This window comes from Sinohyriopsis cumingii, chromosome 3 (genome assembly GCF_028554795.1).
Source record: "Sinohyriopsis cumingii isolate HCF-2022 chromosome 3, ASM2855479v2, whole genome shotgun sequence".
Classification (NCBI taxonomy): Eukaryota; Metazoa; Mollusca; class Bivalvia; order Unionida; family Unionidae; genus Sinohyriopsis; species Sinohyriopsis cumingii.
In genome coordinates, this window is record NC_142963.1 from 129,574,043 (window position 1) to 129,590,662 (window position 16,620).

The 16,620-nt window shown below is 33.7% G+C and overlaps 1 protein-coding gene across 2 annotated transcripts in view; it reads left to right on the forward strand.

Annotated features, from left to right (window-relative positions):
* Nucleotides 1–16,620, forward strand: part of LOC149803833 (folliculin-interacting protein 1-like) — a 57,148-nt gene that overhangs the window by 26,661 nt on the left and 13,867 nt on the right. For both annotated transcript variants that reach the window (XM_089953651.1, XM_089953650.1), the window contains exons 10-16: nucleotides 1,857–1,977; nucleotides 4,235–4,407; nucleotides 5,306–5,423; nucleotides 7,813–7,865; nucleotides 8,878–10,035; nucleotides 13,333–13,443; nucleotides 16,007–16,175. In XM_089953651.1, the coding sequence (XP_089809777.1) occupies nucleotides 1,857–1,977; nucleotides 4,235–4,407; nucleotides 5,306–5,423; nucleotides 7,813–7,865; nucleotides 8,878–10,035; nucleotides 13,333–13,443; nucleotides 16,007–16,175 (1,903 nt within the window). The remainder of the gene's footprint in view (nucleotides 1–1,856; nucleotides 1,978–4,234; nucleotides 4,408–5,305; nucleotides 5,424–7,812; nucleotides 7,866–8,877; nucleotides 10,036–13,332; nucleotides 13,444–16,006; nucleotides 16,176–16,620) is intronic.

Consider the following 16,620-nt stretch of genomic DNA (forward strand, 5'->3'; position numbering starts at 1 on the left):
TGGGGTTAATGAGTTAACAAAGATTTTGGAAAAAATTTACAAATTGTCAGGGAATGGCTATATTTGTAACTTATGTGCAGTGTCGATGCACAAGTGATTAAATACACAAGGAATTTTCAAATTTATGAAGTCATTAAAATGCACCCATTGAAAATAAATTGACTTTTGCATAAGCACATGGTAAAAGAGCCACTAGGAGGAAATTCATTTATAGGAGAGTCTCAGTTATGGAGTGGAGAAGAATGGCAGATGAAAACAAATTTCGACTTCTCTAGAGTGATGATGATAGGGAGAGATTAGATGCAACAGACTGAACTCCATCAAGAAAGCAAACCTTAAAACTGCCTTTTTAAGGACTGTTTAGAAATTCAGAAAGATACACTTTCAATATTGCTACTTTTTTCATTCTTTATCTTTAGAAATAAATTTTTGCCATGATTGGGTGCAGGAGAAAGACCATAGACCAGAGTAACAGTCAAGCACTGATTCATTTTAAACAGTTCAAACATTGTGTAACAATTTGTTCATCAGAGCACAATTCGCATACTTCAAAGCAAAGTTATAATGATTTTAAAATGTGTTATATTACTTGCACATGATGTGGCAAAACTATATTTTTTCCCTCATTCAGTGTGGAAAATTGGGGTGGAATTTTATATCTGTGCAAGTTATACAGATGAAAATATGATAGACTGTATGATTAATGAGACATAATTAGTCCATATAATTGATGGACACTTTTGGTATAATCACGGCAACACTTAATCCATATGATCAATGGGACACTGTTAGTCTGTATGATCAATGGGGCACACTGTTAGTCTGTATGATCAAAGGCGTCACACTGTTAATCCATATGATCGGTGGGACACACTGTTAGTATGTATGATCAGTGTGACACACTGTTAATCCATATGATTAATAGGACACACTGTTAGTCTGTATGATCAGTGGGACACACTATTAATCCATATGATCAATGGGACACACTGTTAGTCTGTATGATGAATGGGACACTGTTAATCCATATGATCAGTGGGACACAATGTTAGTCTGTATGATCAATGGGACACTGTTAGTCTGTATAATTAAGGGACACTGTTAGTCTGTATAATCAGTGGGACACACTGTTAATCCATATGATCAATGGGACACACTGTTAGTCTGTATGATGAATGGGACACTGTTAATCCATATGATCAGTGGGACACAATGTTAGTCTGTATGATCAATGGGACACTGTTAGTCTGTATAATTAAGGGACACTGTTAGTCTGTATAATCAGTGGGACACACTGTTAATCCATATGATCAATGGGACACACTGTTAGTCTGTATGATGAATGGGACACTGTTAATCCATATGATCAGTGGGACACTGTTAGTCTGTATGATCAATGGGATACTGTTAGTCTGTATAATTAAGGGACACTGTTAGTCTGTATAATCAGTGGGACACTGTCAGTCTGTATAATCAATGGGATACTGTTAGTCTGTATAATTCAGGGACACTGTTAGTCTGTATAATCAATGGGACACACTGTTAATCCATATAATCAGTGGGACACAGTCAGTGTGATCAATTCAACACTGTATCATCAGCATGTCAAGATAAGTGGTGTCAAGATAATTGACCTTTTACTGCACCAAGTCTTAACTGTTGAAAGGTTTTCATCATTGACTAAAATTTATAATGCCTTTGTATTAATACATTTGCACAAAAATATGCCTACTGTAGGTACTTTTTGTAGATTAATAACTGAGCTTAAAAGAAACCATGGCAAATTTAATAGAATTTATTCCTATATTTTGATGGGAAAAAGTTGTTGTAATAGATATTATATTTTTGTTTTGCAGGTCTTTTGAAACATTTTTCTTCTCACACATCACACTTTTTGAGAGTCATTTGGAGAGGCTGAGAATAGAAATAGAGAGGGGTCTTTACAATAAAAAGAATTTTCACACTATTGTTAAAGCGGTAGGTATTATTTAATACTGTATCTACTGGGGTTATTTATTTTGTTAAATTCTTGCATAATGGTTATACTATATATATTATTATTATATTATGCATTCTCTACAATCATAATGGTTATACTATGCATTCTGTACAATCATAATGGTTATACTATTCTCCCTGTACAATCATAATGGTATTACTATGCATTCTGTACAATCATAATGGTTATACTATTCTCCCTATACAATCATAATTGTTATACTGTGCATTCTGTACAATCATAATGGTTATATTATGCATTCTGTACAATCATAATGGTTATACTATTGCTCCCAGTACGATCATAATGGTTATACTTTGCATTCTGTACAATCATAATGGTCATACTTTGCATCCTGTACTTTCACAATGGTCATACTATGCATCCTGTACAATAATAATGGTTTTACTATGCTCTCAGTACAATCATAATGGTTATAATATGCTCCCTGTACAATCATAATGGTTATACTTTGCATTCTGTACAGTCATAATGATTATACTATGCTCACTGTACAATCATAATGGTTATACTATGCTCCCTGTACAATCATAATGGTTATACTATGCTCCCTGTACAATCATAATTGTTATACTGTGCATTCTGATCAATCATAATGGTTATACTGTGCTCCCTGTACAATCTTAATGGTTATGCTATGCTACTAAGCATTCTGTACAATAATAATGGTCATACTTTGTATCCTGTACGATAATAATGGTTATACTATGCATTCTGTACAATCGTAGTGGTTCTCCTATGCTCCCTGTACAATCATAATGGTTATACTTTGCATCCTGTACTTTCATGATGGTCATACTACGCATCCTGTACAATAATAATGGTTATACTATATATTCTGTATAATCGTAATGGTTCTACTATGCTCCCTGTACAATCATAATGGGATTGCTCCAGTGGCCTAGTGGTTATAGCATCTGTCTCGGAAGCGGGAGGTCATGGGTTTGAACCCCAGCCAAGTCATACCAAAGACTTACAAAAATGGCACTAACTTCTACCTCGCTTGGTGCAAAGCGTTAAGAGGTTAGTGTTAGGACTGGTTGACATGGTGTCAGGGTAATGTAACTGGGTGGGACATCACGCTACATGTCTGCGGCAAGATGCCCTAGTGCAAGACATCACTATAAACTGCCACACTGCAGATATCATAGCGATATGACTGAAAAATTGTTAAAAACTACGTTGAAAATCCTAATCACACACAATCATAATGGTCATACTATGCTACCTATACAATCATAATGGTCAAACTATGCATTTTGTACAGTCATAATGGTTATAATATGCTCCCTGTACAATCATAATGGTTATACTTTGCATTTTGTACAGTCATAATGGTTATACTATGATCCCTATACAATCATAATGGTCATACTATGCTGACTGTACAATCATAATGGTCATACTATGCTCCCTGTACAATCATAATGGTCAAACTATGCATTCTGTACAATCGTAATGGTCATACTATGCTCCCTGTACAATCATAGTGGTCATACTATGCTCTCTGTACAATCATAATGGTTATACTATGCTCCCTGTACAATCATAATGGTCAAACTATGCATTCTGTACAATCATAATGGTCAAACTATGCATTCTGTACAATCATAATTGTCAAACTATGCATTCTGTACAGTCATAATGGTCATACTATGTTCCCTATACAGTCATAATGGTCATACTATGCTCCCTGTACAATCATAATGGTCAAACTATGCATTCTGTACAATCATAATGGTTATACTATGCTCCCTGTACAATCATAATTGTTATACTGTGCATTCTGTACAATCATAATGGTCATACTATGCTCCCTGTACATCTATAATGGTCATTCTTTGCATTCTGTACAATCATAATGGTTATACTATGCATTCTGTACACATTTTTGTTCTTTTTTTGTTTGTTTCATTAGTTTGTTTCACTTGTCAGAAATTGTGCTCTACCATTGATTTTTCAGTTGAAATAGAGTCTAAATTGCCTGAGGGTTCATCTTTGAGGCATGTCTTATTAAGCCTCATTTTTGGGTCACTATGACCCAGTTATAGAGAAAATTAACCTGTATGAAGCACCTTTCTGTATTAAGAGGTAATTATTTCTTCTGTCATGATTTGTCCTTTTAGAAGAGTTCAGCTGTATATAAGCAAGACCTTAGTGTTTCAGACAAGTCACAGCTAGTAATGAAAGCCAATAATTTCCATTGTATTTTAGGCTTTTGAAAGATTCCGCCAGAATATATTTGACCTGTATACAGCGCCTCGTCTTTCGGAACCTGTCTGGTTGAGTATGATGTCCTTCAGTAACTATCGCTACGTCCTGTGTGAAAAGTTCCTCAATGAATTCATGAGTTTAGTCAAAAATTATGAAAATAAGAACACACAGTTGTAAGTATTAAATGCCTATTTTTTTAATGCTTCCTTTCTGTTGGCTATTTTATGCTGAATTTAGATAAGTAGTGCACATGTTTTGGAAAACAATCACAAGATATTTAGGGATTAACTTAAGTAACTATTGATTTATTGAATTATATCAGACTTTGTCTAGTATTGAATGCACTATCTGTTGCCTGCTCCCAAAATCATGTCAAAATATGCAGTAAATAAGTAAATGAAATACAGTTTTAGCTTAAACTGCACTAAATGCAGACGAGTTTATGCTATGCTTCAGGTGTCATAGTCATCAGAATCGGTAGCATTAGCAACAACACATGTACACCTTCTTATGTACTATTGCCTCTGCATTCTTGAAAGTTGTTTTGGTTGCACTTTGAGGAGTGGTACACCTTCATACTAAAAGTAAGTCACTGTGACCTATTTTTCATGCTTTGTCCATCCATCCAGCATCACAAATTTCTTTCAGAGCATAACTGCACAGCCATTAAAGATATCTGAGCAGTTGGGTCAAGCCAGGTACAAAAGATAATGGCTATGTAAATTGGTAATTATTTTGGATTATTTTAATTACACAATTACTTTCCCAAGAAGATTATCTTAAATGCACAATTACTTTCCCAAGAAGTGGTAAGATATCATTGGAGTGATAGGTCTTGAAATTAGGTGATAGAATGTTTATTTAGCATTCAATTTCTAAGGATAGTTGGAAGGATAACAAGCATATAGAGTCTGGTGCATTGCATATCAGAAGGGTTCAGATGTATTGCTGCAATGATAACATATCTGGACTGGGACAGTAAATGGCCCTGGGTTTCATCTTGCAGTATCTAACATCATCCTCAGCTTGCAATTTCTAACATCATCCTTATGTGTAATTTGTTTATTTCAGTTTCATTAGCACTGTGGTTACTGCAGTATTAACTCATCACCTTGCATGGGTTCCAACTGTCACGCCAGCTGGAGGGACCCCATCCAACACATATCTTGATAAACACTCTGCAAAATGGGTAAGGAAACACATTATCATTTCTCTTCCATTCCACCCCACCCCCATCACCAGGTATAGAATGTTTTTGGTTATGGATACACATGGACAAGTGTATGTTTGTATTAGGGTCAAGAACCAAACATTTTAGTTTGATTATACCATCATAAAATCTATTACTGGTCATGCTGCAGACAAGAAACAAGGTGAAGGTATGTATCTACATTAGGCAAACTATTGGTCATGTAGTGATCTACCCACACCCAAATCTAGACATTGGTTACATATTTTATACTTGAGTGAGTTTTGATTATTTTTCTTCTTCACTTTATATGAAAACTAAATAAAAAGTGTATTCTGCAGTCTTTAAAAAATATTTTTCACCCTTTAGTTTTTTATTTTGCATGGCTTCAGTTTTGCACTGGGTTGCAAAGCAAATCAGGCACTTGGAATGATGATGGATGTCCGTCTGGTGTCAATGCTCAGGAAAATGTTTGCATTTGTGTAAATTTTCGTACCAGCTTACTCATAATCACATAAGTTGGTATTTAGATAACTTTCAATGTTTTTTAGTTTTTTGTTCTGTGACACATTTCACAGTCCATTGATAACCTTTGCATTTTGCTATTTTTGTCAGGCACCATTGTCTGGGGAGTCACAGAACTTGGTATGTAATCTGTCACAACAATTATAAGAGACCTGTATGAACCCTAGGTCATTGTGACCTGTGTTTCGGGGGCCCCAAGTGGCCGAGTAGTCTAAAGCAATCACCGTTACGGATCACTGCCATCTCACCTCTGTCTGCATGAGTTCAAGTCTCGGATTCGGCTAATGTGGTTATGTGAGAAAGCTTGCCAGTAGCATCTCGTGGGTCGGTGGTTCTTTCCAAGGGTTACCCGTGTTCTTCCTCCACCATTTATACTGGCCGCCATGTATAGCCTATCTTGTGCTGAAAAAAGGAGTTAAACCCTACAACAACAACAACAACCTATGTTTTGGGGTTTTGTGCTTACCTTCTGCTAAATTTTAGTTTCTTTTGGTTAGGGATTGCATCTAGGTCATTTTCTTTGACACTTTTGCTCATATAGTCACATAATTTGACATTTAGTTGCATCATATAGAGAACGAGTGTGTGTGATTGGGATTTTTAACGTCACTTTAACAATTTTTCAGTCAATATCGCTACGATGTCTGCAGTGTGGCAGTTTATAGTGATGTCTAGCACTGGGGCATCATTCTGCAGACATGTAGCATGATGTCCCACCCAGTCAGATTATCCTGACACCAGGCCAACTAGTCCTGACACTGACCTCTTAATGCTGAGCAGCTCTTAGTACCATTTTTATAAATCTTTGGTATGACTCGGCCAGCGATCGAACCCACAACCTCCTGCATCCAAGGCAGACAGGCTAACCACTAGGCCACCGGAGTGGTGTAGCAAATGACACTTACAGTGATTACAGTTACCTACATTTTGGAGCCCGGTGATTTTCGTTGACCTTTTCATTTAGCTCATTTTCTAGGGCACTATTATCTTTGGAGTGACATAACATGGTTTGGAATTGCTTCATGAGGAATACTACAGGTATCGTTGACAACTAGGGGTTATGTTTTGCATTTAAGGCATTTTTTAGACTGTTGCTTGCAGAGTTAACTTTTGTTGGTATTTAAATGTGTCAGTCTGGTTCAAAGGAATGAGAAAAAAATCATCAAAGGTCAGTCCTGGCTAAATAAAAATAATCATAAGCTTTCATGGTTTGCAGTCAGCCATACTGCTGTTGGTAGTTTTCTTGTATTGCAAGATTTTCTGATTTGAAGAGATTTTGAATATCTAAGCAAGTAATAAATTGCTAGCTGTTTTATCAAAGTCTCATTAGGCTTTCTTGTGACAGAATGAAATGTCGGTCTGTCAGATTCTTATTGGTTGAATGAGATTTAAAAATCAAACTGCACTCAACCCAAAGCTGTTGCCTCAAGTAGAAATGCAAAAAAGGCTGACTCAGTTTGTCATGTGGGATGCTTAAAACTTGTCAAACAATTTGTGAATGGATCTTAAGATTTTCTTTTAAATGATGTGTAGTTGTAAATAAGCCCATTGAATAGTGGCTCCTCATGTACTGTGAAGTTGTAAATAAGCCCATTGAATAGTGGCTCCTCATGTACTGTGAAATTGTGAATAAGCCCATTGAATAGTGGCTCCTCATGTACTGTGAAGTTGTGAATAAGCCCGTTGAATAGTGGTTCCTCATGTACTTTATCAAAATGTTCTCAAAAGAACTCTATGTGGCTGTTCTTTTCTTATTTATGATAAAGTAATATACCGCCTCTGACAAAATACATAACCAACATTATTAGATGATGCTGTCTCTAGGTATCATATTTAAAAATTTAATTAAACGTTTTTTTTCCAGGTTGACACATTGGCCAAAACTCACCCTTATAACCCACTGTGGGCTCAACTTGGGTAAGTTGATTGTAGTAAACAATTCATTGCAATGTTTCAAAGCTATTTTAAGAATAAGATATCAGACAGACAGTACTAAAATATCAATATTCACACTATGTCTCTGTCATATTTACCATGAATTCAGTTATTCAGCTGTCCCTCCATATGCCCATGTGTATGGCCATCTACACCCTAGATTAACGTCAACGATAAAGTTTTTAAGATTTGCCTATTTAAATTTTCCACTTTGCAGCTAAAGGAGGACTTGACCAAAGGAAGCATCTTGATGCAATGGGCCTTTCAATATTTGCAGCCACAAATTTCATAAAATTGGTACCCATGAAAAATAGTGAATTTACAGCACTAGTTTCAGAGTTTATGTTTTGGTTGCACCTTCCTTAGTGGAAGCTTGAAACAGCAGCCATTTTGTATTTCATGTGCATGTCTGTCTGTATATCTACATTCTAGAATCTCAATCTTCAAAGCTGATGAATTTAAACTGTTTAAAAAATATCAAAGTACACCAAAATGTTGCAAACGACGGTCATATAAATTGTCATCCAGTTTCATAGAATCAGTGTACTCTTTCTCTCCAACGTTCCAACTCAACAGTGAATTTCACAATTCATGCACATAACTGCAAATAGCAGAAAGGTCCAGTGTCTTGCAGGATAGTAGAAAGTTAAATCATTTAAATAAGATACTTTTTGAATGCATAGTTTCAGCATTTGGCAACATGTTACGTGCTTATGTTTCAATAGATGACAAATATTAAAGATGACTTATTCTTTTTATGCAGTGACTTTTATAAACAACATTAAAGAGGTCTATATTGTTTCTCAGTCGCTGAGCTACAAAATATTTATCTAGGGTATTTTTATGGGTATTATGTAATGAATTTTATAAACAACATTAAAGAGGTTCTATATTGTTTCTCAGTTGCTGAGCTACAAAATATTTATCTAGGGTAGTTTTGTCTGTGAAATTATTTTCATTCGAATTGAGTATCTTTTGTTGTTTTTTTTTCCAGCGATTTATATGGTGCTATAGGATTTCCTCTTAGACTGTCTAGAACTGTTGTGGTTGGGAAAAAAGCTGAACTGGTGAAAAAAATCATCTATATGCTAAGTTATTTCATTCGTTGTAGTGATATTCTTGAAACTTCTGAGACAGGCCATTTAGATTCTGTCCTGGAGAGGCTTACGTTTGTGGAAAGCCCAGGTGATGTGGAAAAGGACATAATGCAAAAATCCAATGACATTGACATTGGAAAAATTGAGGAGGATTGTAATAGTAATAGGTATGCAATGCCGCAATTGGGAGCTGTCTCTTGTCTAAACTGCTCATCATGCAACACGAGACAAGAAGCCAGCGTAATTAAAAATCACTATGGTAAAAGTGTGTTCTATGATTTAGAAGTTAAGAATGTTTGCATCTGTGATGCTCAAAGACCCCAGGGAGAGATTCAGTTACGGGAAGAAAATCATGAAACTGGAGATGTGGGATATTTCTCAAGCTTAGGAGAAAATGTTCCAGTTGGCAGTAACAAAGAAATTTTTGAATCTCAGGAGTGTCACTCAGTAGATGAAGGTTTCACTAGTACTTTGAAGGAATGTCGTCTTTCTGAAGCTTGTATAATGGAAGAAATTAAAGTTCAAGATGTCCAACTTGTTCAAAGGGCCATTACATCACCTAGTGGCCAGTTTCAAACTTCGGGAAAGAAAACTGTAGACTTGAAACTTGATTTAAAAGCTTGTACCAGTTTTATACCATCTGAGTCACTTATAAATATACAGACATCTTCCAGTTCACATCATGAAATCAAAAAAGTGTTCCATGAGGCGCGTAGTAATAGCATATTCAATGAATACTTTGATGAAGGCATTGAAACTAAGACAATTGATGATTTAGATGAAAAGGACAGAATTCCTCATCTCTTTCCTACAAATAAACATCGATTTTTGTCAGGGGATCATGGTTCTTCATCTGAAACAGAAGACATGGTTAAAGCACCATCATTACCAGATTTATCTCAGAACACAAAGCAAAAGGAAAATATTCGTACTTCCCACCGAGAACGACTCGATTCCTTGGACCAGAAATTCCATGGCAGAAAGTCCTCCTTTACTCGGCAGCTCTCAGAACAATCTGCCTCAAAACCTAGTGGCTTTGCTCCTGGAAGATGCCGGTAAGAATTAAAGAATTGGCAAATAGAAAAGGATTATTATTTTTATAATTATTGATGTCATAAACATTGTTATATGTCACAGTGACATGGCAGCATCATTCAAATTATATAATAAATAGAATTACTTCTTTTCATTTGAGCTTTAAAGTTACATTTATGCAACTTCTTAAATATTATAATATGCCATTTGCTGTTGCAACCAGTTTGTCACCTTGAAATAATTTTCAAAATTTATTGATTACACCTTTTGAAAGATCTTGTGTGTCTTTTCTCAAAAGTATTTTGTGTGCCTCCCTGCAACAAAAGAATGTCACTGTGACCTACATTTCACATTGTGCTGGCTGAAGTTTTGTATTTAGCTTTTAACCAAATAGATTGTAGTGCCCTCTATATATACTGTTATACCTAGATTCATTAAATTTGTTGAGGAAATGCACGTTTATGAGTACTACACTTTCATCATATAGGTCACTGTGATCTGTATTTTATTCTTCACCGACTTTGGTTCAGTGTTGCGTTTTATTTATCGTGCTAGAATCATCAAATTACATGATTGCACGTATTTCTATTAGTACCATGCCCATACCACAAAAGAATGTCACTGTGCACTGATTTGTCACATTTTTAGTGTCCATGATGTACTCCTTCAACTAGGTGACCTATATTTCACATATTACTGGCTTAGGTTAAGTTGTTGCATTTCGCACATGTCCACGTAGATTTTTGACATGCTTTGTGCATACTGTGTGCATGTGGAATCACAAAACAATGATGTATATCTTTATGAATAATACTCCCTCATTTCAGTAGTAGGTCAATAACACACATATTTTATGTTTCACTGAATTGGTTGAATTTTGTCTTTGATGTTCATTTCTCAGGATTGTTCATGAAATTGATGATCATATTCGTCTATGTTACTACCACACTCATTGAAATGAAAGAGGTTCAATGGGATCTTCATTTCTAGTGAAAGTAGAGTTGAGAAATGTATTCATTGATTACACTCTGGTTTTGTTCACTGTTTAATATTGTTATGCCTGGTAGGGCATAACCGATTAGCATTTTTCTACTGATTTCCGATTCTGGATTTTGGGCATGAAATTTTTCCGATTCCGGATACGATTCAATTAATCGGAAATGCTAAATTAAAAGGTTTTTCAAATTAACTTTTTAAACCGTGTTACACACGTTTTGCATATCACACCGATGTCACAAGGGGAAGGATATGGCAGGACTATAGCAAAATGCAATGAAGTTCAAAGCCACAAAGAATCCATGAAATTTTTTATTTTTTTGCCAGTTCCGACCCATTCTTTGTTCAACAATTAGTTGATCTTGCCGCCAGGCTTTTATTTTCCCGCCTTAATCATTTATGTCGGCAAGCGGCCAGTTCCATCCTGTACTTTATTCAACAATTAGTTGATCTTGCCGCCATGCTTTAATGTCGCGGTCAAATAAAAATAAAACAGGCTTTTGTTTGGTCCTATAAAGTTGGCCTCTTGCGGAATCATTTTCTTTTAATACCTCATTAGCATGTGTCAATGTATTCAATATTATGCCTTCATTATTGAGGATGTTGACATAAACGGGTAGGACTGTATTATATATTTTAATAAATTTAAATCTTTCGGTCTAACTCAAGTATTATCGTTTCACCCCGTTGTGTTGACCATATTGGACTTTTCTGACTTCTTATTTAACTTTATTAACGCACTATCGAATGACACGCAGTGTTAGACATGGTGCTATAGAAATTCAACTTTATTATTTTTATTATCCGAATCGGTCGTTCCTGCCTTGTCCGACTCCGATTAATCGGAAGTTCATACTATCCGGTGGAATCCAATTTCCGGATCAAAAGTCGGTTATGCCCTAATGCCTGGAATCATGAAACTTGTTCAGTGTCCATCTGACTGACAGTTGTACATTCATCTTTTAAAGTATGTCACTGTGATGTGTAAGCCTTTACTGTTGACAATTTAATCATTGAACTAGGTGACTAAATATCCCTTAGTACTGCACCCTACCATACAAGGTCACTGTGACCAGTATTTCATATTTTAGGGTATTTTTTTGGCATGTTGTGTACTGTTCTTATCTAGACTCAAGAAACTTCAGGATGCATCTTCTTGAGCAATACTCATTTCATTTGTAGGTCATTATGCCTCATATTTTACATTTTACTGGTGGGGGTGTTAAATTCTGTGTTTTTGGATCATTATGTGAATACTGTCCTACCCTTGAATCATGAAACTTGGTAAGTGGATGCATCTTGGTTAGTTCTAAATCTTTTTTACTGAAGGTGGTCTCAATGACCTATACTTCATGCTCCCATGACTTTGTTGACAATTTGCATTAAAAGTTTGATAATGTTCTAATCATGGAACTTTACAGCTGGATTCATCCCTGTAATTACTATATCCATAAAGCCAGTGGTCACTGTGACCTGCATTTTATCCTTTACTCGTGTGGGTTTAGTATTGGTATTTATGATCACACAGATCACTAAATCTTCCAAGCATGACCTGTATAAATCCTAGCAAGCTTCAAGACCCTTTCTGACCGACACAACAGCTTATCAGCAGGTTTTAAGAACAACAGTTTTTTTATTTAAAAAATACATTTTCTTTTAAAAAATAATACATTTTCTGTTTTTTAATGAATTCATTATATTACCTATACTTTGATATCATAGAAAAGAATGTGTTTTTTTAAATTTTGTCTTTTATGCCCTGTCATTCTAGGTGGTTGATGGGTAGGTAGGTAGGTAGGTGGCATCATGGTATACAAGCTTAATACTGGCTATATAAAGCTGATTAAAAGTTAAAAATTTTAATTTAAGAATGATAAAAGTTCATATGCAAAGAGTAAAAGATTGCAAAAGAGCTTTACTTAGAGAAATGGCCTAAATCACTTTAGTCAGAATTTATTTTCAGTATGATAATGTTTACAGTGGCTACTGGAAAATAGCAAAGGTAGAGATGAGCTATTTTGTTGTTTTTTATGCTACATATTTTTGGACCAAATTTTGTTCATGCCTTCATAGGAGGAAGATGCTTGATGTTTTTAACAAGTTTTGGGCTGTCACCCATGTGTCACAGTCCATTGGAGATGTTTGGGAGTGGGGAGGGAGGAGGGGAAGGGACAGGTGATATAAATTTTGGAGATTAGCCAAGGTAAGCCATGGCAGTAATGTAGTTTGATTTTTTTGTGTGTGTGCATTTATTTTATAGTTTACACAAAGTTGCTAAATAATTAGAGATACTAGTGATATATTTCTCTTTCATGTTGTAGGCCAGTAACTCCTACAGAACTTGGTCGAAGGCGACACCTCTCCTCCAATAGCAGCTTTGACCTGGATTTTCTGGACCCCAGTGCCTTCTGCCGAGTCCTGCCTATGCCTGAGTAAGTCAACAGTTGTTTATCCATGCATCCGGCAACTGATTTATTTCTTCTGTTATGTGTTATATACAATTTAGTTCATAAGACCAATGTGTGATAAATTTATTGCAAGTTAACAAACATTTTCAGTATCAGCTTTCATGTGTAAGAACCACTCACCTTGTCATCTTTTGATCCATCATGTCTTTTTTTCAATGTCAGTTTGCCTCAAAGCTCTTTTAAACCATCTTTAGTGGCTGTATATTCTTGATTAACCGAAAGATAGTTTTATGAATTTTTGCAAATGAAATCCATTACTTCAGCTATTAAATATTTGCATATATAAATATCTTCATATGGGTTATGCTTTATACTTCACAGAATTATGTAAAATCCATCATTAATATCACAAAAAATATATCTCATTTGAAAAAATATCACCCACAAAAAGTTATCATTATATAATAATGGCTAAAGTCATAGGACACTTATGTAACCTTTGTGTAATTTAATTCATTCAGTTCATTCATTTGATTTAATACATTCAGTTCATTCATTTGATTTAATTCATTCAGGTCATTCATTTGATTTAATTCATTCAGTTCATTCGATTTAATTCATTCAGTTCATTCATTTGATTTAATTCATTCAGTTCATTCATTTGATTTACTTCATTCAGTTCATTCATTCGATTTAATTCATTCAGTTCATTCATTTGATTTAATTCATTCAGTTCATTCATTTGATTTAATACATTCAATTCATTCATTTGATTTAATACATTCAGTTCATTCATTTGATTTAATTCATTCAGTTCATTCATTTGATTTAATTCATTCAGTTCATTCATTTGATTTAATACATTTACTTCATTCATTTGATTTAATACATTCAGTTCATTCATTTGATTTAATTCATTCATTTCATTCATTTGATTTAATACATTCAATTCATTCGATTAATTCATTCATTTCATTCATTTGATTAATTCATTCAGTTCATTCATTTGATTTAATTCATTCAGTTCATTCATTTGATTTAATACATTTAGTTCATTCATTTGATTAATTCATTCAGTTCATTCATTTGATTTAATTCATTCAGTTCATTCATTTGATTTAATACATTCAGTTCATTCAATTTAATTTATTCAGTTCATTCATTTGATTTAATTCATTCAGTTCATTCATTTGATTTAATACATTTAGTTCATTCATTCGATTTAATTCATTTAGTTCATTCATTTGATTTAATTCATTCATTTCATTCATTTGATTTAATACATTTAGTTCATTCATTCGATTTAATTCATTCAGTTCATTCATTTGATTTAATTCATTCAGTTCATTCATTTGATTTAATACATTCAGTTCATTCATTTGATTTAATACATTCAGTTCATTCATTTGATTTAATTCATTCAGTTCATTCATTTGATTTAATACATTTACTTCATTCATTTGATTTAATTCATTCAGTTCATTCATTTGATTTAATACATTCAGTTCATTCGATTAATTCATTCATTTCATTCATTTGATTAATTCATTCAGTTCATTCATTTGATTTAATTCATTCAGTTCATTCATTTGATTTAATACATTCAGTTCATTCATTTGATTAATTCATTCAGTTCATTCATTTGATTTAATTCATTCAGTTCATTCATTTGATTTAATTCATTCAGTTCATTCATTTGATTTAATACATTCAGTTCATTCGATTAATTCATTCATTTCATTCATTTGATTAATTCATTCAGTTCATTCATTTGATTTAATTCATTCAGTTCATTCATTTGATTTAATTCATTCAGTTCATTCATTTGATTTAATACATTCAGTTCATTCATTTGATTAATTCATTCAGTTCATTCATTTGATTTAATACATTCAGTTCATTCATTTGATTAATTCATTCAGTTCATTCATTTAATACATTCAGTTCATTCATTTGATTTAATTCATTCAGTTCATTCATTTGATTTAATACATTCAGTTTATTCATTTGATTTAATTCATTCAGTTCATTCATTTGATTTAATTCATTCAGTTCATTCATTTGATTTAATTCATTCAGTTCATTCATTTGATTAATTTATTTAGTTTATTCATTTGATTTAATACATTTAGTTCATTCATTTGATTTAATACATTTAGTTCATTCATTTGATTTAATTCATTCAGTTCATTCATTTGATTTAATACATTTAGTTCATTCATTTGATTTAATACATTTAGTTCATTCATTTGATTTAATTCATTCAGTTCATTCATTTGATTTAATTCATTCAGTTCATTCATTTGATTTAATACATTCAGTTCATTCATTTGTTTTAATACATTCAGTTCATTCATTTGATTTAATACATTCAGTTCATTCATTTGATTAATTCATTCAGTTCATTCATTTGATTTAATACATTCAGTTCATTCGATTATTTCATTCATTTCATTCATTTGATTAATTCATTCAGTTCATTCATTTGATTAATTCATTTAGTTCATTCATTTGATTTAATACATTCAGTTCATTCATTTGATTTAATTCATTCAGTTCATTCATTTGATTTAATTCACTTTTTCAGGGTTAGAGGCATGGAACACTGTAGCAGTCAGAAGTCTTTTGAGAAGAATTTTGGCCGTTCACTTCTGGCAGAGTTCTCAGATCATTACATGTCAGACTTTGTACTGCATGGTACTTGTGACAAGAATTACCAGGAAAAGCTACAGGGTGACCTTAAAATGGCAATACAGGTATAGTCTTTTTCCATGAATCGGTTTAATACAGTTGCTAAAGTGAAGACCACAGACCATTGATCAACTAGTCTTTTTTTCTTCATTATAGTCATACAAAGATAAAATATAAAAGCCTTGTCATTTTCCATCGTAAATTTTAAAGTCACAGACTCCATTAAATTGATTCATATAGATACATATACTATCTTTAAGTGCTTGTTCTGTTTTGACTTAGATATAATTAACATTTTAATGCAAAGCTATTCTACGATATACCCCTCTATTGTTATCTTTATTGGAGAGTTCGAATAGCAAGTAATGCCTATGATCGCTTGTCCTTATATTATCTGCTGTATGGACAACAGCTTCAATAGCACATTGACAGAATTTCATTTCCCTAAAGAGAGCCCTCATTTCCCTACTGGCAGCATTGCCAGTTTGACCTCTTCTGTCCATTCTTGCC